We start from the raw sequence: 21,940 nt of genomic DNA on the forward strand, positions 1-21,940 counted from the left end.
AATCCGTTTGAATACAGTTGACTATCTTGAAGAGTTTAAACATACGATAGAGTGTATTCACATAGAGCACAAACAAAGTTTCCGGAATTCTATGGTGCAAAAACACCAGACTATGCAGGGACTCTAACCCTCAATCTCTTTGATGCGTTGTTCATATTCACCAGTACGCTTTAATTTTTTCGAAACAGGCTCGAGATACCACTTTTTTTGTGAAACGTTTCTTCCATTTATTAGGTTGCTCAACACCCGCGCATCAACCGTATTCAGGTTAAGTTTAAATGGAAGATTTTAGCCATTCAAGTCCGCTAAATTAGGATGTTTTAAAGTTGTTGAAGTTCCATTGTTCCAAATAAAGTTTCTGCTGCCTCATTTTTCAGTTAAAATTTGAACAAAAAAATAGATCTACTTACATCAAAAAACGTTTGTACAATAGGTCAAAAGCTTGTTATAATTGAAAACTTGCGACATATATCAGGGTTTTTGGTTTCACCTTAATTTTTGGCACTACCTTCTTTTTATGGAAATTTAAGTATTCAAAGCTTCGCTTTGAGAGAATATGCAAACAAAAATTAAAGTTTTCTGCGAGATAGTGAGAAAAACAAGAATTGTATGTACAATTGAACGTAACAAAAAAAATTGATTTATCCAAAAATTGAAGCCTCGCTAAAACCAAAAACCATGAGAAAATTGAATACTTGAAAGGATCTTTTCCGCTTGTGCCCCCCTTCCCCAGCTTAGTGGGCGCATATTATTTGCGCCCTCAGAGCCACATGCCATAATTTTACATAAAGATTTACTTTGTAGTGGCACGTGCTCTGTAACTGGGGAGCGCATATCATACTGGGGGCACAGACGGAAAAGATTCTCTTTAAAAAAGCATTTGGTCGTCAAAAAATTTTTGCGACACTAAGCAGCGCATGTTGAGTTTTTTTCATTAAGATTTACTATGTAATAGCACGTGCTCTGTAACTGGGGGGATCATGACGTAATGTGTGGGCACAAACGGAAAAAGGTACACTTTAAAAAAGAATGTGGTTGTCAAAAAAACTTTCAGACAGTAAGAAGCGCATGTTGAGTTTTTTTGCATAATGATTCGCTTTGTACTGGCACGTGCTCTGTAACTGGGGAGTGCATAACATACTGGGGGCGCAAACGTAAAAAATCTTCTTGAACAAATGCATGTGGTTGTCAAATATATTTTACGAAACTAAGCAGTGTATGTTGAGTCTTTTTTCATAATGATTTACTATGTAATGGCACGCTCTCTTTAACTGGGGGGCAAATAACGTGTTGGGTGGCACAAACGGAAAAAATCCTCTTGAAAAAAGAATGCGGTTGTCAAAATTTTTTTTTGAAACACTAAGCAGCGTATGCTGAGTTTTTTGTTCATAATGATTTACTATGCAATGGCACGTGCTCTGTAACTGGGGAGGGCACATAACGTACTGGGTGGGCACAAACACAAAAGATACACTTGAAAAAAGCATGTGGTTTTCAAATATATTTTGAGACACTAAGCGGGTCTTTCCCATTATAGCCCCCCATGAAATTATAGCCCCCCATTATGGTATAATTACCATGATTTCTTTGGGGGGGGGGCTATAGGTTATCTGACCACTAAGCTGGGGGGGCTATAATGGGAAAGACCCCACTAAGCAGCGCATGTTGAGTCTTTTTTCAGAATGATTTACTATGTAATGGCACGTGCTCTGAAATTGGGGGGGGGGGGGTTGCGCATAACGTACTGGATGGGCACAAACAGAAAAGACACACCTGAAAAAAAGCATGTGGTTTTCAAATATATTTTGAGACACTAAGCAGCGCATGTTGAGTCTTTTTTCAGAATGATTTACTATGTAATGGCACGTGCTCTGAAATTGGGCGGGGGGGGGGGGGTTGCGCATAACGTACTGGATGGGCACAAACGGAAAATATACACTTGAAAATGAGCATACGGCTGTCAAAAACATTTTGAGACACTAAGCAGTGCGTGTTAAGTCTTTGTCATTTTTGCCCTTGTTGTTTTGGGGCATAGAATGTTTACCTCCCACAACTTTTGTAAAAAGACCACACCAATGTGGGCGTTGTTTTGTCAGCCAGTTATTATGGAAAAACAAAACATTGAAGCCATCTTTCATTGTTTTTAAAATTGCTATAATACAATCTATTGAAAAAAAGCAGGAGCACAGAAGAATGAAACCTAATCCGACAACTGATACGAAGTCCTTAACGATGACATTAATTTTCACAAAGGAAAAACTATATTCTCTTCGGCTTCAATAAGCAGCTGATCCACTTAGTCCTCTAGAAAAGAAGAGTGTGTAATTCAATTTACTTGTTTGAGTGATTTAATTGAAAAAATTTAAAAATTTCCCTCATGTAAACGAATGAAACTTCTCAATTCTTGTCTGGTTACTGAAATCTGTTTTTCAGAATTGTCCGAGCAACAGGGCACTCAACTCATTGTGAACAAAACTATACAATATTGGAATCCAACTTTAGCATGCTAAGGCTTTGTTGAATTTTAAAAATCATTATAGAGCAACAAAATTATTTTTCAAATCTCGGAAAAAAATGATTCCAATAGCGAACAGATATTGGATTTTTTCGCTTTGTTCCCCCAGTTCTATATGCAACCTCCATAACCTCCAAAAAATTTTTGGAAAATATGTTGCGTGCAACTAAGGGTTGCAAATACTAACGATCGTATAAGCGTAGGGACAATAAGGCAAATAATCCAAGTTACCAACCTTAAAACGGATTTTTTGGTTTTATTATTTTTATGAGATCATCTTGCCACTGCACAGTTTACTGTTGATAGTAACTATAACTTGTTAAACGTTCATTTTTAAAATGAGAACCGCAAAAAACTATGCTTCAAAACAAATAAAAGATTGAAATACTAATGAAGACGAACTCATATGCATCACCTTACCCTATATGCCATATTTGTACTTGTGTATTTACTATGCGATGGCCCTTGATCTCTGTCTAGGCGTTACATATAGTATGCAGCTGGAGCATAAAGTTTTGGGATTTCTTCCCATTGAGCCACCAGTACGTTATACACCCCCAGTTACAGAGCACATGCCATTACATAGTAAATCATTTTGCAAAAATATGTTTATTTTGAAAATATTAAAAACAACAAATAATTTACCTTTTGTGTCGCAGAATTGTGGGCTTGCGCAAGAGAGGGGCATAGTTATCACCAAGAAAAAATGCTCAGCTCAAATTAATTCCCAGCTTTTGAAGAACCAGTTTGAAAGTAATATAAAAACCTTTTGATCTTGTTTGAAGAAACTGTCATAACTATTGTTGTTTCAAAAACAATTTTGAAGAAAATTAGCAATAAGTTTCATTTCATGTTCAACATAAACCCACCGATATCTTTTTTTTCTTTAAATTTACATGCCATAATTATTCCCGACTTTTTGTGCCGATAAAAATAAATGGAAATGTCAAGTTGACGGTGACGTAAACACAGAAATTTAACTGATATGAAAGTTAATCCGCGTCTTTGTTCTTTTGACTTAAAATCGAACAAAGGTTTTTCTCAGTAGAATGCTCACGGAGCACAATCACTACTTTTTAAACAATTTCTTAGCCTGGCAAAAACAGTCTCCCATATTTCTAATCAGAAGTTGAGAAAAGGTTATTGCCGTGTGCAAAAATGTTCGATATAATGACCTATGACCAGTATTTTTTCCTTCTACTGATATGCGGTAAGTGGCTCATCATAAAAATTTCAAACTATTACACAAATAGTCGAATCTTTTCCGTCCTTTCCGTTTCTAACCACCCCAGTACGTTTTTCACCCCCCCCCCCCCCACCGGTAACAGAGCACATGTCATTGCATAGTAAGTCATTATGTAACAATTTTGGTTATTGCCGTGTGCAAAAATGTTCGATATAATGACCTATGACCAGTATTTTTCCTTCTACTGATATTCGGTAAGTGGCTCATCATAAAAATTTTAAACTATTACACAAATAGTCGAATCTTTTCCGTCCTTTCCGTTTCTAACCACCCCAGTACGTTTTTCACCCCCCCCCCGGTAACAGAGCACATGCCATTGCATAGTAAGTCATTATGTATAAATTTTTGCGCGTGATGTTTTGGGTGCAAATCATAAGCACTCGCTAAGCTTGGGGGACATAAAAGTAAAGGATTGAAATTTTGTTTTTCCACATCCAAATAAGACACTGCCAGTTATATACCTCTTGAAACAATTGAACATTTTCTCAGCAGAACTAAACATAACAAAAGTACCGTTAATTTTTTGGATCTTTACAAGAGGTAGAAGATCGATTGTTTCAAGAGGTATATAACTGGCAGCGTCTTATTTGGATCTGGAAAAACAAAATATCAATCTTTTACGTTTATGTCCCCAAGCTTAGCGAGTGCTTATGATTTGCACCCAAAACATCACGCGCATAAATTTTTACATAATGACTTACTATGCAATAGCATGTGCTCTGTTACGGGGGGGGGGGGTTGAAAAACGTACTGGGGTGGTTACATGCGGAAAAGACGGAAAAGATTCGACTATTTGTATAATAGCTTAAAATTTCTATAATGAGCCACTTACCGAATATCAGTAGAAGCAAAAGTATAAGTTAAGGCAGAAAACGGTTCTTTTGAACTAAAACTTATTCCAGAGAAAGTAAACTTCTAATTTTAATTTAAAAAATTTTCGAAAAGAGCAGACATTAACAAATATTTACAGAAATTAGTACGAAAATGTTCAAGAAGTCGGAACATTATCAGGAACCGTAATCTTTTCTATTAGAATATTTTTCGTTTGTGCCGCCATCCAAGTACGTTATGCACCCCAGATACAAGAGCACGCGTGCCATTACCTAGAAAATTACTATATAAAAATCTGGCATTCGCGACTGGATGGGTGGGGGGGTGAAAATAAAATGCACCAATAAACTGGGGGGCACAAAAAGCAAAAAACTCAAATATTTTAAGACCCAAAGATTTAGCTTTAGGTTGCTCTAATTTAGTGTGTTGATAAGGCTTCATTTTTAATTTTCCAGAAAGTAACGATAACCAACTTGGTTTTTTATTTAATTGTTTAAAATTTTTATTTAAAAACTTTTTTAAAATGTTTGTGATCTTGTAAACGAATGAAATTTCGCGATTCTTTTCATGTTATTCAATTTTTTTTTCAGAATCGCTCGGTCAACAGCGCACTCATTTCTTAGTGTAAAACTCTCCCGAAGTCAAAAACTTTAATCATGTCAGCTAAGCCTTGATCGATGGTGAGACGGGCATAGAGCACCTATCATATCGGCGCTGAACCCCAATTAACCCAATTTGTCGTGGTTACAGGATAATGAGGGTGAGCTGGACATCAATTGCGACTTGGGAAAAGACAGATCGAGACCAACTAGGCCTAAATTATCTATTCCGCCTAAAGTATCTAAGCTTTCCGTCTTTCCATATTATAGTCCCCATATAACCCCCGAATACCGTTAGTATGCCATTGTAAGTTGATGTCACTTAGTCGGAGTCTGCGAGTGTTTTTGAGCCTTTCCAATTATACCACTCCACAAAATTATAGCCCCCTCAGTATGGTATTATCCGCGTCTTTGTTCTTTTGACTTAAAATCGAACAAAGATTTTTCTCCGTAGAATGCTCACGGAGCACAATCACTACTTTTTAAACAACTTCTTAGCCTGGTAAAAACAGTCTCCCATATTTCTCATCAGAAGTTCAGAATTGGTTATTGCCGTGTGCAAAAATGTTCGATATAATGACCTATGACCAGTATTTTATCCTTCTACTGATATTCGGTAAGTGGCTCACCATAAAAATTTCAAACTATTATACAAATAGTCGAATCTTTTCCGTCTTTTCCGTTTTTTCCGTTTGTAACCACCCCAGTACGTTTTTCGTCCCCCGTAACAAAGCACATGCCATTGCATAGTAAATCATTATGTATAAATTTTTGCGCGTGATGTTTTGGGTGCAAATCATAAGCACTCGCTAAGCTTGGGGGACATAAAAGTAAAGGGTTGAAATTTTGTTTTTTCAGATCCAAATAAGACACTGGCAGTTATATACCTCTTGAAACAATCGAACATTTTTTCAGCAGAACTCAACATAACAAAAGTACCGTTAATTTTTTGGATCTTTTCAAGAGGTATACAACTGGCAGTGTCTTATTTGGATCTGGAAAAACAAAATATCAATCCTTTACGTTTATGTCCCCCAAGCTTAGCGAGTGCTTATGATTTGCACCCAAAACATCACGCGCATAAATTTTTACATAATGACTTACTATGCAATAGCATGTGCTCTGTTACGGGGTGGTGAAAAACGTACTGGGGTGGTTACAAACGGAAAAGACGGAAAAGACTCGACTATTTGTAAAATAGTTTAAAATTTTTATAATGAGCCACTTACAGAATATCAGTAGAAGCAAAAATACTGGTCATAGGTCATTATATCGAGCATTTTCGGTTTCTGCCTCTCCCCAGCCGAGCGGTCAATTGGTTGGTGAAGAAAATTGAACAAAAGTTTTTTGTTCAATGTTCTTTACCAACCAATTGACCGCTCGGATTTTTTCTGTTTTCACCCCTCATCCAGTACGTTAGACATCCTCCAGTAACAGAGCATGTGTCATTACAAAGTAAATCAGTATGTAAAATATGGCGCGTGCGTCTAGGGTTGCAATTACAGTGCAACCACTAAGCTGGGGAGAGGCAGAAACTGAAAATGCCCGACCGCTCTAGTAGAAGTTTTAAGTAGAAGAAAAAGGAACGGCCGAACACTGTAAACCATTATGTCCAGGTCCTTTTTGTAGCATCAAAATATAAGTTAAGGCAGAAAACGGTTCTTTTGTACTAAAATTTATTCCAAAGGAAAGTAAACTTCTATTTTCAATTCGAAAAGAAAAAATTTCGAAAAGAGCAAACATTAACAATTATTAACAGAAATTAGTACTAAAGTGTTCAAGAAGTCGGAACATTATCAGGAACCGTAATAATTTCTATTAGAATATTTTCCGTTTGTGCCCCCACCCAAGTACGTTATGCACCCCAGATACAAGAGCACGCGTGCCATTACCTAGAAAATCACTATATAAAAATCTGGCATGCGCGACTGGGTGGGTGGGGGGGGGGGGGGGGTGAAATTAAAATGCACCAATAAACTGGGGGCACAAAAAGCAAAAAAACTCAAATATTTTAAGACCCAAAGATTTAGCTTTAGGTTGCTCTAATTTAGGGTGTTGATAAGGCTTCATTTTTAATTTTCCAGAAAGTAACACTAACCAACTTGGTTTTTTAATTTAATTGTTTAAATTTTTTATTTAAAAACTTTTAAAATGTTTGCGATCTTGTAAACGAATGAAATTTCGCGATACTTTTCATGTTACTTAATTTTTTTTTCAGAATCGCTCGGTCAACAGCGCACTCATTTGTTTGTGTAAAACTCTCCAGAAGTCGAAAACTTTTATCCTGTCAGCTAAGCCTTGATCGATGGTGAGACGGGTATAGAGCACCTTTCATATCGGCGCTGAACCCCAATTAACCCAATTTGTCGTGGTTACAGGATAATGAGGGTGAGCTGGACATCAATTGCGACTTAGGAAAAGACAGAACGAGACCAACTAGGCCTAAATTATCTATTCGGTCTAATTTATCGAAGTTTTCCGTTTTTCCATATTAGCCCCCATATAACCCCCGAGTACCATAAATATACCATTGTAAATTGATGTTACTTAGTGGGAGTCTGCGAGTCTTTCCAATTATACCACTCCACAAAATTATAGCCCCCTCAGTTTGGTATTATGGCATATATACGGTGATTGGGGAGGAAAGGTCTATAGGTTATGATCACTAAGCTTGGGGGGAGGCAGGGAGATCCATAATTTGTCATACAAGGTCAAATAAATTGTAACTTCTGGTACAAAACGTAGTGGGGGATCAATAGACCCAAAAATCCCCAAATTTGAATTTGTGGTTACCTTCTTCTGTTCTTGCTCTTTGATGGCCTTGTTTAGCTTCTGAGTGACCTCAGGTCTCTTGGCCAGATAATCTATCTCAGACATTCTCAATTCCACACAACACACACTTATCGATTCTCATTGAGCAAATGTGCACGTGCAATTATAAGAACGTATATTGAGCTTTAAGAAAGCTCGCCATTTGGGCGCATATATTTTGGAGTTTTTCCCATTATAACTCAGCCTACATTTTATTAAGCAACATTTTTTCAAAAACGTGCGAGAGCAGCAAGCGAGGAGAGACTTTCATTTAACTTTGTTCTAGGTTTCCAGTAAAATCAATACAACTTTATGTTCCAATAGATAAACAAGTACAGGGTTTTAGACGTTATTTCTACTATAGCTTAAGGATCGAACTATCATATATTTATAATGCGATTCTGTAGGACGCATGAAATAACCAGATACTGCGAGTAAGTTAGATAATTTAGGTCAACTTTGACAAGTTAATTAGGTTTTGAAATAAACTTTCTTTCTTAAAGGGTTATTGTTTCGAAGGCGCCAGAGGGGAGTTCAGTGATATATCTTAAACAAACAAATTGATGAACAAAAGCATATTGAGCTGTCAATATATTTTGATTAATTAGAAGAGTTGTATTTGTGCATCAGACCCAAGTCGAAATGAGTGATTTGATTTTAGAAGAAAACTAGAGAGCGAACATTTGAAGCGAACTAGATAATTTGAACAGAATTGGAATTTCAATTTGAAGTAACTAACAGTGTGATTTCAAATTTGCAAAATAATCTGCACCCCAAAACCTGATACACTCGAATTCTTTAAGTTATATGCATCATTGGAATCTGAAATTTTGTGGAGATGTTGCCCTGAAGATTTTCCATATACAATAGGGATGCGCGGCCGGTTAAACTTTTCCGATCTGAGTTATTAGCACCGGAAGTGGTGTTTTTCGACGGTTTTTGATATTTTGCAGTATAAATTTCATAGTTTATGGATGAAATAACGGTATAAACCAATCGTAATAGGATGTACTTGTGCAGTAATGTATCGGGTGATTATAGGAAAGGTTTAGAAAGTTGTGGGAGAAATTTGTTGGCATTTGGAAATAAGAGAAGGCGGTTTATAAGTTTTTTGAAATATCCTCGGTTAAAAATTTGTCTGACCCCCCTGGGATGGGAAGGAGTTATTGGTTGATAACCAAGTCAATGATGAGGAGGGACCCCTAATGGTCCTCTATTGCGGTTATAGTTTTCAGGACAATCCGACCACCCGACACCGAGCTATTAACACCGGATGTAGCGTGATTTGAAGGTTTTTATATATTTTATTGTGAAATACGAATAATTGAGTAAAAATATTGGGATTAATCAGTCGTAATGTAATGCACGTATGCCTTAAGGTTTTTGCATGATCTTGGGAATGGTTTAGGATGTAAAATGGCGATTTTTGAGAACATTGGTAATTATCACAGGAAGCTGGTTAGCACCTGAATTGAAATAGTATTTTTCAGAAGTTGAATTCGGATTGACCTAAAAATTGGGGGATAGACTAATTTGGGTACGAGGAAACCGATTTTGATGTCAGATCTGACCCCACACCAACCTGCACGAAACTAGCGCATGCCCGTGCTGCGGAACGTAAAAATTGAATTTCTCGTGGAATCTTAGGACGGTTAGTGTAACTTTTCAAGGGTTTTCAATTGGTGATATTTTTAGTCCCAGATTCCGACCGGAAGTTGGTGCTCCGGGAGTACCCGAGTGCTGAAAACCGGAAATTGGCCTTTTTGAGCGGCCGAACGACTTTGAAATGGTATTAAGTTGATAACTTGAGACAGTTAGTGACAAAAAATAACCACCCCGGTCAATTTTGACGAACTCGGATTTTTCGGGTTTTGGCACCCACGACTCCTTAAAAATATTCAAATTGCAAACGACTCGCAACGGCTAATCCGTTGATCACAGAAATTGGCAGGAAAGTTGGTGGCACCCTATAGTTACTAGAAACCTTTACCCGAAGACGTTTTGACCACAGCTTCGCGAGTTATTATGTTGTGAAATTTTGGGGTCATCCGGGAGGTCGACGAAAAGTGTGCGCAGGCATTGCTCGTGGTCTAGTGGGAGTTAGGGCATGAAATTTTGTGAGTAGCTGCAACTATGAGAGAACTTTCCGTGACAGTAATTAGTTTTATTAACTTGACCCTTCATTTTGGACGAATGACCCCTAAGTGACCTCTAGAGGTCACACTATTGGGCTTTTAGGAATATTAGAATAGTCGACATGTATAATTACAGGGAATTGCATGTACTAGTTTCAAGACTGGAAATAGCAATTTCTCTTAGTTTTTGGGGTTGAGTTTAGGTATTTATTCAAAACATGACTTCTGACAAATGTTTACAGGGATTGATTGCAGCTAATTAATTTGATAGCGGAAATAGAGGAATAACAGTTTTTCAGAGCAACGTTCAATGTTTACTAAGCATGTTCAATGTTTACTGAGAGAACTTTCCGTGACAGTAATTAGTTTTATTAACTTGGCCCTTCATTTTGAACGCATGACCCCTAAGTGACCTCTAGAGGTCACACCATTGGGCTTTTAGGAATACTAGAATTTTCGACATGTATAATTACAGGGAATTGCATGAAATAGTTTCAAGATTGGAAATAGCAATTTCTCTTAGTTTTTGGGGTTGAGTTTAGTTCTTTATTCAACGCATGATTTTGGACAAGTTTTGACAGGGATTGATTGCAGCTAATTAATTTGATAGCGGAAATAGAGGAATAACAGTTTTTCAGAGCAACGTTCAATGTTTACTAAGCAAACACTGATTGATATGTCAAGTGCATATTTGAGATAAAGCGAACTGGGTTTGTTTACATATGAGTTCAAAGGTCGTGTACATAAGATAAGGAGAAAGCTGAACAATGGTTGGTAGCAGTTGAATGACAGTGCATAATTTGATATTGGTTGTTTGCATAGCAAACAAAGCCCTCCTACACAATGTGATGATTTCAAGTGTAAGTTGCAAAGTTTACTTAAGAGATTAAGGTTTGTTTGCTTAAGATAAGAGCGTATTGGTTGAGTATAAACTGAAGTGACACACAGAGAAATTTAGAGAGAGAGCGTCGAAGCGATTTGTTGAGAGACAGCAGAAGTTGGACACAGGAGAGATTTGCGCACAAGCGAGAGAAAGTAGTTGGTTTAGTGGGACTAAACTATAGAAGCTAGTGTGAAAAGCAGAGAGGTGACTGAGAGTTTAGTGAGATTGAACTCTGAAAGATTGTAATTGCGAGACCAGTTGGGATACTTTGAGCTGTTTTGATTTAGTTCATTTGGGAAGTGAACCACGGATATTGGTATTATTATTGTAATTACTATTATAAATTGTGTTGAATTTGTATTTTTCATTGATGTGCAAGTAATTCTCTTACATTCGTTATCCAAATAACTAGAATTGATATTACGAGCCCCATTGTGAATTAACTTATTTCAAGGCAATCTAATTTGCAACAGCTTACAAGAGTGGAAGAGGGAAAATCGCAGAGTAACAAAGTAAAGCTTGCTTCACTAATTCAAAACCTTTGGTTTATATTATTTGATCGATCTTCTGGGCGACAGAGTCCCCTCACTGTTGAGCCTGGCAGAAATTCAGAAGACGACAAATTCTTAAAATGTAAATGTTTGAACAAACTTTATGTTATGGTAACAAATATTTGAACCTACATTTCATAGATTTGAAAAAGTTCAACCTTTGTCATTGAACGATAAGCTCTTGAGAAATTCCCCTTCTAATTCTTGAATTTATGAAACAAAAATTCATGAGATTATCTCTGAATGTAATTATAGAGAGAATCCCTATTGCCACATCTGTTTGATGCGCTATATAGCTCTATATCAATGCAATTGCCGGGTGTCAATTATTTCATTTTTTTACTACATGGGAGAATTGTTTATCTTTAATTCTTAGCCACCATCACGCAATTGATTGATTTATATCTTAGAAATCCGACTTCTAGGTGAGCGAGCTTATTTGAGTCGAGCTAAAACCATTTTCATGGCCAATTTGTGTCAATTATAATAATTTCATACTCATTTTTGGTCGAAAAAGATCTTTCCTTCTGAATATTGCAGTGCTCTAATTGAAAACTGAACATAAGAATAATAAATTGAGCTGTAGAAAAATGTTTTGTCTATTGTCACATTGGTTCACCATAACTACATGGTCTTCCGTTTGTTTCGACTGCTTGTGTTGGTAGCACGTGCAAACTCGTAAAAGTCTGGCTCCCTGAAATTCCAGGAATTGATTTATTAATTGACAGTTCCACCGAATTCGGCACCCGAACGAACTCGTAGTCGTTCAAACTTAAAGCTTTCACACGCACTTTGTTGTGACCTTTTGGCCCCGTGTTGTATTCTATACTATTGGCAGTGCCATCGATGTTTGTCTCGAAAGTCTTTGTAGTCGGCTCGTAAGCGTCGTAGAAAAGCCGAAGACTCTCGGCGGTCGGGAAAGGCATAAGGGGTTCTTGGGTTTCACATATAGCACAGGATGTACATGGACAAGGCACGAGGGTGACAGAATTCTCCACAAGAGGGCTAAATAAGGCAGCTGACATGCAGAGGACTACAGTGAGAAGGGAGAGATAGAAGGACCAGCTCAACGTGCACTTCCCCGAGAAAAGGAGGAATGAGTCTGTGCCACAGAAGGTTTCACTTTGCACTGCAGGGTGTGAACAACCCATGGCGAAGCTGACAAAACCACCCACCAGGAAAATTCCTGAAACAAATTGCAGTAAACGATCAGTTATTTAAAAACTCTGTCACTCCATAAGAAAGTCCAGTAATATTGGTTATTAACAGTTATTAACAGGGAGACTCTCAGAAAATTACGCTCAACTTTAGGCTTGTTTTGAATGCAGTATAATCTCCTATGATTTATAAATTCGCTTTGCTGAAAAAATGAAACAACTGTTTTCAAAATTGATTGCACTTTTTAACCCACAAATTAATTCGCTTCAGCACGCTATTTTCAGGTTTTTTTGACATGCTCCCTTCATGCCCCAACTTTCAAAAACAACAAATTATCCCAAAATTTCAATTCTTCTCGTCAATTCTTCTTCGACAACAAAAAATTCAAAATATTTTTGAAGAGTCAATTTATTAAAATTTCACGCCAACGTCTTTGTTAAAATTCTATGTATCTAGGCCATCTAGGCCATCAATGTTGAAATCCTTAGGCCTCAATGCTTCTTCACGCGCTAAACGAGGAAACTGTTTATTTTTAGAAGAGCTCAAATCAAATAAAATTTGTAATGACGTTTGTACCGAGGTCGCAATATAAAGTAAAGAGTTTGAGTTTTGTTTTTATCAACAGTCTTACAAGAAAGAACATTGTTAATTTCCTCTGATTTACATAAGACAAAATGCAAGCGGTAAAAGAGGCAATGTAAACACATGCGAGCATAAAATGTTCTCACAATATTATATGTACATCATGAAGATGAAAATTAAACATTAAAATCTAATGATCTCAATGTCATCTTTCATATCGGTTACTTTTGGGTCCCTCAAAAATTCTTTCCAAAAATATTCTTTCAAATCTTTTTTAAGGAAGCTTTCGATGTTGTTTTCAGTCTAATATTAGAAGGCAGACTATTATTAGACTGAAAACAACATCAAAAGCTTTCTTAAAAAAGAACTGAAAGAATATTTTTGGAAAGAATTTTTGAAGGACCCAGAAGTAACTGATATCAAAGATGACATTGAGCATTACTTTTTCATTGGTCTTACTATTTAACCTGAAAAAAAAGAGAAAAATTGAAGCTCATTTTTCACTTTGCGATGGAGGTATTCAAAATGGATCCAAAATTCTCTGTTAGATTTGTTTTTCAAACAATTTTCTTAATTTTTTTTACTTCGAGAATGGGCTATGCTGAAAATTTACTGGGACACATTCAGTTTTCGAAACGTTGTTCCTTATTTTTCACTTCAAGGTTGAGCTATTAAAACAGTTTATTCTCAGATTGATTTTGTTTTTCAAACAATTTCCGGATCTATTCTGGTCTCCACCCCCCCCCCAAGCTTAGTGGAAATATATGTTTTATGACCCCCCGACGAACGTGCATTATTTTTACATAGTAGCGTGCTATATAAAAACACATAATTTGCAACTGTGGGTCAAAAAGTATTGGGGCCGGAACAGAATAGATCCCAGTTGCCTTCCTCTTTCACTTCAAGAATGGTCTATTCAAAATTTTTTTTGGATGGTTGCAGCTTTTAAACATTTTACCCATTTTTTCATTTTAAGAATGGGGAATTCAAAAAACGTAGTCTTAGATGGATTCAATTTTTCAAACTTTCCCCTCATTTTGCACTTGCAGAAAAGACTGTTCAAAAAAATTATTCTCCGATGGATCCAGTTTTGTTTCAGTGATATCACTTATGTATCTCTCGGCAAGAAAAACGATAAATTGGCCAAAAACGGTTGGCAAGGAGATCCTAGTACCAAATTAACTTCGAGGATTGAAAATAACCCAGTAAAATATGGTATATACAGAAGTTTTCTTTATTAAAGTTTCAAAGAACAAAAGAAAAGCTTACCTGACGAATTTTGTCAAAAAGTAATGGCAACAAAAAAATCAATTCTAATTCAGTCTTGGCGCTATCTTTATCTTATTGATCTATCAATTATACGTCAGAAGTAAAATTTCCCACCAACAGAAACCTGATTCTAACACCCACGCACGTCCAACTAAAGAACTCGATTGTATCTAGGCCGTATATGATTCGCATGAAGTAAAGATGAAAATAAAAAATCACCTCCGGGGTTGGGAACTAAAATCTATTCACATGTCAATCAAATAAATAATTTTTAGCTAATCTAAATTTTCTCTGTAAATTTTTGCATAGACAAGTACAATAAAAACGAGCTATGTTTTGTACATTTTCTGTTCCAGATTTTTTTAAGATTCAAGTGATTGAATTTTTTGACCCTTGTTTTCGACCACGACAATAGTGTCCAGACCAGCTACTGACAGAAAAATTTTGGATCTACAGAATGCAGAAGCAGCTACTGCTCGGATTATGTCTTTTGTTGAGAAATGTCGCGCAGAGAAAAAAGAGGACAAGATAAACACCGATGGTACTGTACAGAACCTACATGTAACCTATCTCTTTTTTTAGTATAAGCGGGCAAGATTCAATAATTCAACTTAGTAGCCTAATTAGTCCTAGGAATTTGATAGACACTCCGAACAAAGGCATCAGATTGGCAATTCAAAATTATATTTTTTTCCTAAAAAGAGAGTAGTAACGGCAGAAAGGGCTAAATTTCTGTCCGTAATACAACGTGTAATTGAGTCAGACGACAATTTTCTAGCTTGTCTGAGAGAGGAAGCATGCTATCATGACTTCGAAAAACTCAAAGCAGCGGCCAACCCCGAAAATGAGTTGGTAAAAATAAAATTCATATCAGGTTTGAGGAACCCTGAAGCAAAACTTAGACTACTAGACAGTTAAAGCAAAACAAGCAATTTCGGTTGCTGAAATGATTGAGAGCTTACAGTTCAGAAGTCAAGCAATGGCTTTTGCAAGTTCTTCATCAGGTAATAAGCCTTTTACTATGAAAGAAGACATTGGGTTCAACTTCAAAAGACCTTTCGAAAACCAACCAAAAAAATTACGTCTAATAAAAGCATCAACCTGTGTACTAGGTGAGCAGGTAAACCACACTCTAGTAGACATTGTCCAGCGCTTAGTAAAAAATGCAACACCTGTGAAAAGGTGGGACTCTTCTCAAAAACGTTTATAAGCAAAACCCAGCCAAATTCAGGTAAGTACAATAAACAGAATAACTTCTGCGAAGACCAAAATATTTCTTCAGAGCGAGCATCTCCACAATCGGAGACGGGATTTTTTTTATACTAAAGAACAGATCTTTGACATGTCTGCGACATGGGAATATATATCAATAAATAACTGCAAAGTAAAAATACAGGTAGGCACAGGTGCAGATAGCACAGTGCTATCGTCGAAAATATAGAGTGAGCTTGGTGAACCTCAATTGGATGGTAAAATAAAACATCTCGAAGTTTATGATGGTCATCAATTAACGCATCTGGGATCACATACTTATGACGTTGAGTTGAACGGAAACAGGCTCAAACAAAAACAACTAGCAGCTGTGCTGTCTGATAAAGAATTTGGACTAATTGGTAGAGATCTTCTACACAAGCACGATGTGAACAACATCATAACCGAACATCTCGCTGTGTGAAGGGTTTCAAATCATGTAAAGTTGATACCAGGACCACAGCTAATGTTCTGCAAAACCAGAAAATTACCTCTAGCTATTCAAGATAATGTCACAGAAAAACTGGAACAGATGGCCAGACAGGACATCTTCGAACCCGTACAGCCAGGCGGAGTCATTAATGCATCTCCAGTGGTTTGGCAGAGAAACAAGATTGGAGAACTGAAACTTTGCGTGAACTTGAAAGTGAATATCAATGGCAAGCTCATGGATGAGGACTGCCCAGTACCAGAAATGGAGACGATCTTCTACAACCTACATAGGGCTTCATACTTTGACAAAATTAACCTCTCAGATGCCTACTATCAAATTTAACTTGACGAAAAGGCAAAACATATATGCACAATCAACACATCTCAGGGGCTGTTCAATATTTGCCAACTACCTCAGGGATTTAAGAACTCGTCTTCAATCTTCCAGAATTGCATCGGATCCACACTCAGAGGAATCAAGAGCGTTGTGATCTTTCAAGAAGATGTGTTGGTGTATGGAACTAAGAGGGAGCACTTTGACAAGAGAACGCTTGCAGTCAAGAGTTGACTACGCGAGAAAAACTTTACTTTTAATGAGAAAAATCTAACTAACAACCAGTCAATAGCGTGCGTTAACTTTTTGAGATAATCCATTTCAAAGGAGGGAAGAGCATCAGATCCCAAACATGTTGAAAAAAAAGAAGCAAAACCACCAACTAACAACAAACAACTGGAATCGTTATTTTGCTCCAGCATATTTTTACGGAAGTATAGTTCCTGATTTTACAACAAAAATTGTTACCCTTAAATAAAATGAGAAATAGTGATCTCTCATGGGTCAAAATGTAACAAAAAACCTTTGAAGATATAAAAAATGAATTATGTGCTTACCCACTTGTACAGCCATATAGATTACAAAAAGAAGCAACAGTTTCTACTGACGCCTCTGAGATAGCCATTGGCGGGGTCTTTCGCAAAAAAGACATGCAGTTATATATGTATCGAGAAACTTGACTCCAACTGAGCAAAACTATTCGAACACAGAGTGGGAAGCACTGGCAACTGTGTTTGTGGTCACAAGATTGAAGCAATTCCTTCTTTGAAGACGATTTACACTAGAGGCGGACCACAAACCACTCAAATATCTCTTTGCACCAGACAAGGAGATCCCAATGACAGCCTTAGCTAGAATCACAAGATGGGCAATAGTTTTAATGGGCTTCGACCATGAGTTGAAGTACACACCAAGAGAGCAGATTACACATGCAGATACTTTGAGCAGAACGGATTTTGGCGAAGACGAATCCGACGATCGAGTGTGCTTCGATATCAAAAATATCTACTCCGCTCAGAGTGATTTGGTGACCCAAGTAGAAATCAAAACACAACTTGGAACAAACAGATTCTTCCAGGACATAATGAAACCAATCAAAAGCGGCAGTTGCAAACAATGTTCAGAAGCGGAAAAAGGATTTGAACAACACGAAGATGCACTGACCATACACAATGGAATCAACTTTGAGTTTTTTTCCTTTCATTCCAGCCAAATCACGACACTTGGTGTTGACAAAAGCGCATGCGACACGTCCTGAGAAAAGGGCAACTGAGGCATCATTTAGAATGATAGCGTGGTGACCTGGCATTATCAAGGACGTTCAACATTTTGTTAGTAAATGTAGAAATGTCAAATGAACACGCCTAGCTTGGGACAAACGGTCTCTACGTGGCCAAAAGCCGACGTTTGGGAGCGTCTCCACATGGACTGGGGTTATATTAAGGACCAAGGCAATATCATAGAAAATGTTGACGAGGGTTCTGGCTGGATAGAAGCCTTCCCCGCGGGAAATAGGACATCAGAAACAGTTAATGTATATCTTAGTTAAATCTTTGCAAGAATCGGAATACCAAAAACGATAGTATTTGATAATGGTCCTGAATTTGTAAGTTGTGACGTTAAACAGTGGTGTGAATCACTGAGAATTAAGAAAATGGAATCACACGTCTATCCTCCAAGAGCTAATGGACTAGCTGAAAGAGCAATTCAAACAGTGCAGCGAGCACTTCAAGCATGAAGTCCCAGTCCTAATGTGTCATTTGGAGCATTCCTTCAAAGAGCACTGATGACACATCGCAACACTTTAAAGACGAGGAGCAAAACTCCAGTTGAACTCCTGTTGAGACGCAGAGTGAGACTACCAGCAATAGCAGATTTCGACTCGTGCGAACCCATTGGCCAATGAGAACCAAAAGACAGTTCCTGCCACCTTCATCATAAGGAAGGGCTTAAATACATCTTTCATACAGCCCGAAAACACAACACGGACTATTCTAGTGAGCGACAACTAAATTGCGAAACTAAACGAGGACAATGTGAAAACTGAACCAGCAATAGAGGAGACCATATCTGAATCAAAACCACCATTTCAGAATACAGATGTGGGACCTTCACATCAAAATTAAGCTTTGGCAGCAACATCATCTGCAGAGCGTCAACAACCTGAACCACCAGAGCCTTTACAATCATCAACAAGAAACAGAAAACAACCCTACAGATTTGGAGAACCTATACCCATAAACTTGCTTAAAAAAGGAAGGAGGATGTGAGAGTTTCAAAGAAACATCAAGAATCTTAGAAGTTTTCTTTGTTAAAGTTTCAAAGAACAAAAGAAGAACTTACCTGACGGATTTTGTCTATAAGTAATGGTAAGAAAACTAAACTCAATTCTAATTCAGTCTTGGCGCTATCTTTATCTTATTGACTTATCAATCAGATGTTACAAGTAAATTCTCCCACCAACAGAAACTTGATTCTGACACCCATCGGCCTCAACTAATGATTTCGATTGAGTCCATATATAATTCGCATGAAAAATGATGAAAAAAGAAAATCACCTCCGGGATTCGGAACTAAAATCTATTCACATGTCAATCAAATAAAATATCTTCAGCTAATCTGAATTTTCTCTGTATATTTTTGCATAGACGAGTACTATAAATACGAGCTAATTTTTGTATATTTTCAGTTCCAAATTTAATTAAAATTCAACTTATTGAATTCTTTTTAGCCGTGTTATCGACCACGACAGTGTATTTCAAAGTGAATCATCTGATGAACCATCACTCGAACGAATGGTCTAAAATAATGTGATGACGCTGAAATCTATAAAAACGATATCAAAATAGTGAAAAAGATTGATAAGGTTTTTTTTTGTTAAACTGTGACAAACGTTTACTTGCGAGCCAAAAAGACCAAAAAGAAATGAGAAGAACCAAATTTATTAAGTTTAGCCATTTCATGGTAAAATTGATCGTAATCAGAGTGTAATTTAGTGAAAATGCAGTTTCCAGCTTCGATGCTCCACTGCTGGATTTTTTTTTACTAAAATTCCGGATCCCATATAGAAAATATTGTACGCGAGTTCGAGAACGATATGATTATTTCCCATACGATTAATTGACGAATTACTTAAGATGTTGTTGCAAACTTCTTAGGATATTTTTTCAAATGATTAAAACTGAAAAACGCAAAGCATTCTTACAAACATACTGTGAAACGGAAATTGGTGCACTTTGCCAAGACAAGCGATATTTATAATTTAACGAAACTTGCTATGCATCATGAGGAAATTCATATGCGGGCACCATTGTAATCTCTAATCTCGGTTTTGTTAAAATAATATGGAGATATTTCAATTAATTTTCTCGAAACCGCACCCTAATTGCTATCCTAGCAACTTCACCCTATGGTTCCTTATAGTCTCAGATTTAAAAAGTTCTACAAGATTGGTAAGCTTACAACTTTATCATGAACTTCTATCTATAACTACAACTGTTCCATAAATGGAATTCTTTGATTAAAAAGTTCTGTTATTATGTCCTTTACTTTGCTCTTCAATGGTTTTCAAAATTATTTTAGAAATTTTATATTTCTATAACTCGCCTTCTATGAAAGTTCTGTTACTGCAAATTTTCATTGACGCCATGGAAGGAGGATCAAATTTTTACACTTTTGGTACAATGAGGTCCATACCCTTTGCTGCTTAATAAAGCCATTATTAACTGGATTGTTATTTTTTGTAAGTAAGTGGTCTCAGTGCAATATGATTACTCCTGAAAAAAATAATGTTTATTGGTTTAACTGGGTTCGAATGATAAAGGTGAACTTTCTTACTTTGGTGGGGGTGTTGGCATATAGAGATAGCCCCATACAGTCCAGACAAACAAGCTTACATTTTCTGCGTGATTAGAAAATAAACTTTAAAACCTAGTTCGGACCGTTTCCTCCTCCCATTAAAACAATATTTTTATTTTCACAAATTTGGCTGGGACAACTTGCCTTAGACTTGTACATGTTGAGTGGGTTCTACTAGGACCTGTGTTGTGGGCGGGGTAAACGAAGAACCCGCCCAATTCAATATGTCATACTTTTACGCAGGAATCCTAACTAATTTGCTTAAACGACCATTGTTGGTATTCCAAAAGGTCGCATTGAATTGTAATTCGATCTATTTAAAGCCCCACCCCCCCCCCCCTCCCCAACGTCAAACTCTCTGTTCAAATATTGCTTTGTTTAAAGAGGAAAGAGCACTGAGTGCTTAAAAAGAATCTCGATTTAATAGTTAAAAAATTTTAAAAAATAAGAGAAATTGAAAAAATCAATAAAGTATTTGCGTTTGAAAGGATCAGATCTGATTGGTTAAAACTGGAAACAATATTTTTATAAATGAAACAACAAGGAGGCTTAGTAATGTGCGACTGCACATAATGTTTCGACCCCGCTTATTCACAAGTTTGGCTTAATTGTCTACCAAATGCGGAAAAGACAGAAAACTTTCAAAAAATCTAAGGAATTGACCAAAAATAATTGGTGAATGCATTGAAAAACTGCTTACGACTCAAATAAATTAGTAATGTAAATAAGGCCACTTTAGCGTGCCGATGGCACCTGCCATTATTAAGACTACCTGACACGAAGAACAAAAAACCAAATAACAACAAACATTTAAATCCTAAACTCAATAATCTGGAAAAAATACATTAGAATAAAATCAAAACAGTGTCCAATAAAGTCAGAACAAAATAAATTTGTTTGTTCCTCACTAGAAAAAACATTGGACAAGTGCTTGATGAGAATCGGTAGCAAACAGACAAAAAAATTCAAAAAGGACAAATTTGAAAATATACGTTAATGTTTTCTTGAAAACAAATAAATTCGAATACTCAAAATTATTAGATGTCAATTCCAATCTTTGAAAATTTTCTGTTCATCCATACTGCAATATGAGTACTTTGAGACCTGTCGTTATCCAAAACATGTTGTACGTCTACCAGAAAAAAGTTGAAACATTCAGACGAAAAAAAATCAATTAAATCTTGCAAGAAAATTGGGTCGAAGTCGTTAGAACCCTAATCTAATCCTTAAAAATTAGTATACAAGCAGCTGCACCTTCTTTGAACACCAATAATGCAATATGTGACCTCCGATAATAATTAGGGTTTTTATTTTTCAAAAAATTCATTGCAAATTGGCATTGATCACAATATGCCAATCATCTATAAAAAGAAAGATAAATATACAAACGTAAAGAATCAATTAAATGTTTTGAGTAAAACCGTTACTGAATTCATAAAAAAGTAAGCATTGCATCAAATACATTGGATACGTTCATTGGTTCTT

The 21,940-nt window shown here is 36.6% G+C and overlaps 2 protein-coding genes across 12 annotated transcripts in view; both read right to left on the minus strand.

Moving 5' to 3' along the window:
- The window catches only part of LOC142341364 (dynein intermediate chain 3, ciliary-like), a 50,022-nt gene extending 41,948 nt beyond the window's left edge, over positions 1-8,074 (minus strand). Inside the window, exon 1 of the mRNA XM_075392291.1 lies at positions 7,985-8,074. Within this exon, the coding sequence (XP_075248406.1) occupies positions 7,985-8,068 (84 nt within the window). The 5' untranslated portion in view covers positions 8,069-8,074. The remainder of the gene's footprint in view (positions 1-7,984) is intronic.
- A 4,053-nt stretch (positions 8,075-12,127) lies between these two features.
- LOC142341098 (LHFPL tetraspan subfamily member 2 protein-like) overlaps positions 12,128-21,940 on the minus strand; it is a 56,069-nt gene continuing 46,256 nt past the window's right edge. For all 11 annotated transcript variants that reach the window (XM_075391976.1, XM_075391969.1, XM_075391966.1 and 8 more), the window contains exon 6: positions 12,128-12,757. In XM_075391976.1, coding sequence (XP_075248091.1) covers positions 12,177-12,757 — 581 coding nt within the window. In that variant the 3' untranslated portion in view covers positions 12,128-12,176. The remainder of the gene's footprint in view (positions 12,758-21,940) is intronic.

The sequence above is a fragment of the Convolutriloba macropyga genome, chromosome 6, assembly GCF_964194025.1.
Source record: "Convolutriloba macropyga chromosome 6, txConMacr16.3, whole genome shotgun sequence".
In the NCBI taxonomy this organism is placed as follows: domain Eukaryota; kingdom Metazoa; phylum Xenacoelomorpha; order Acoela; family Convolutidae; genus Convolutriloba; species Convolutriloba macropyga.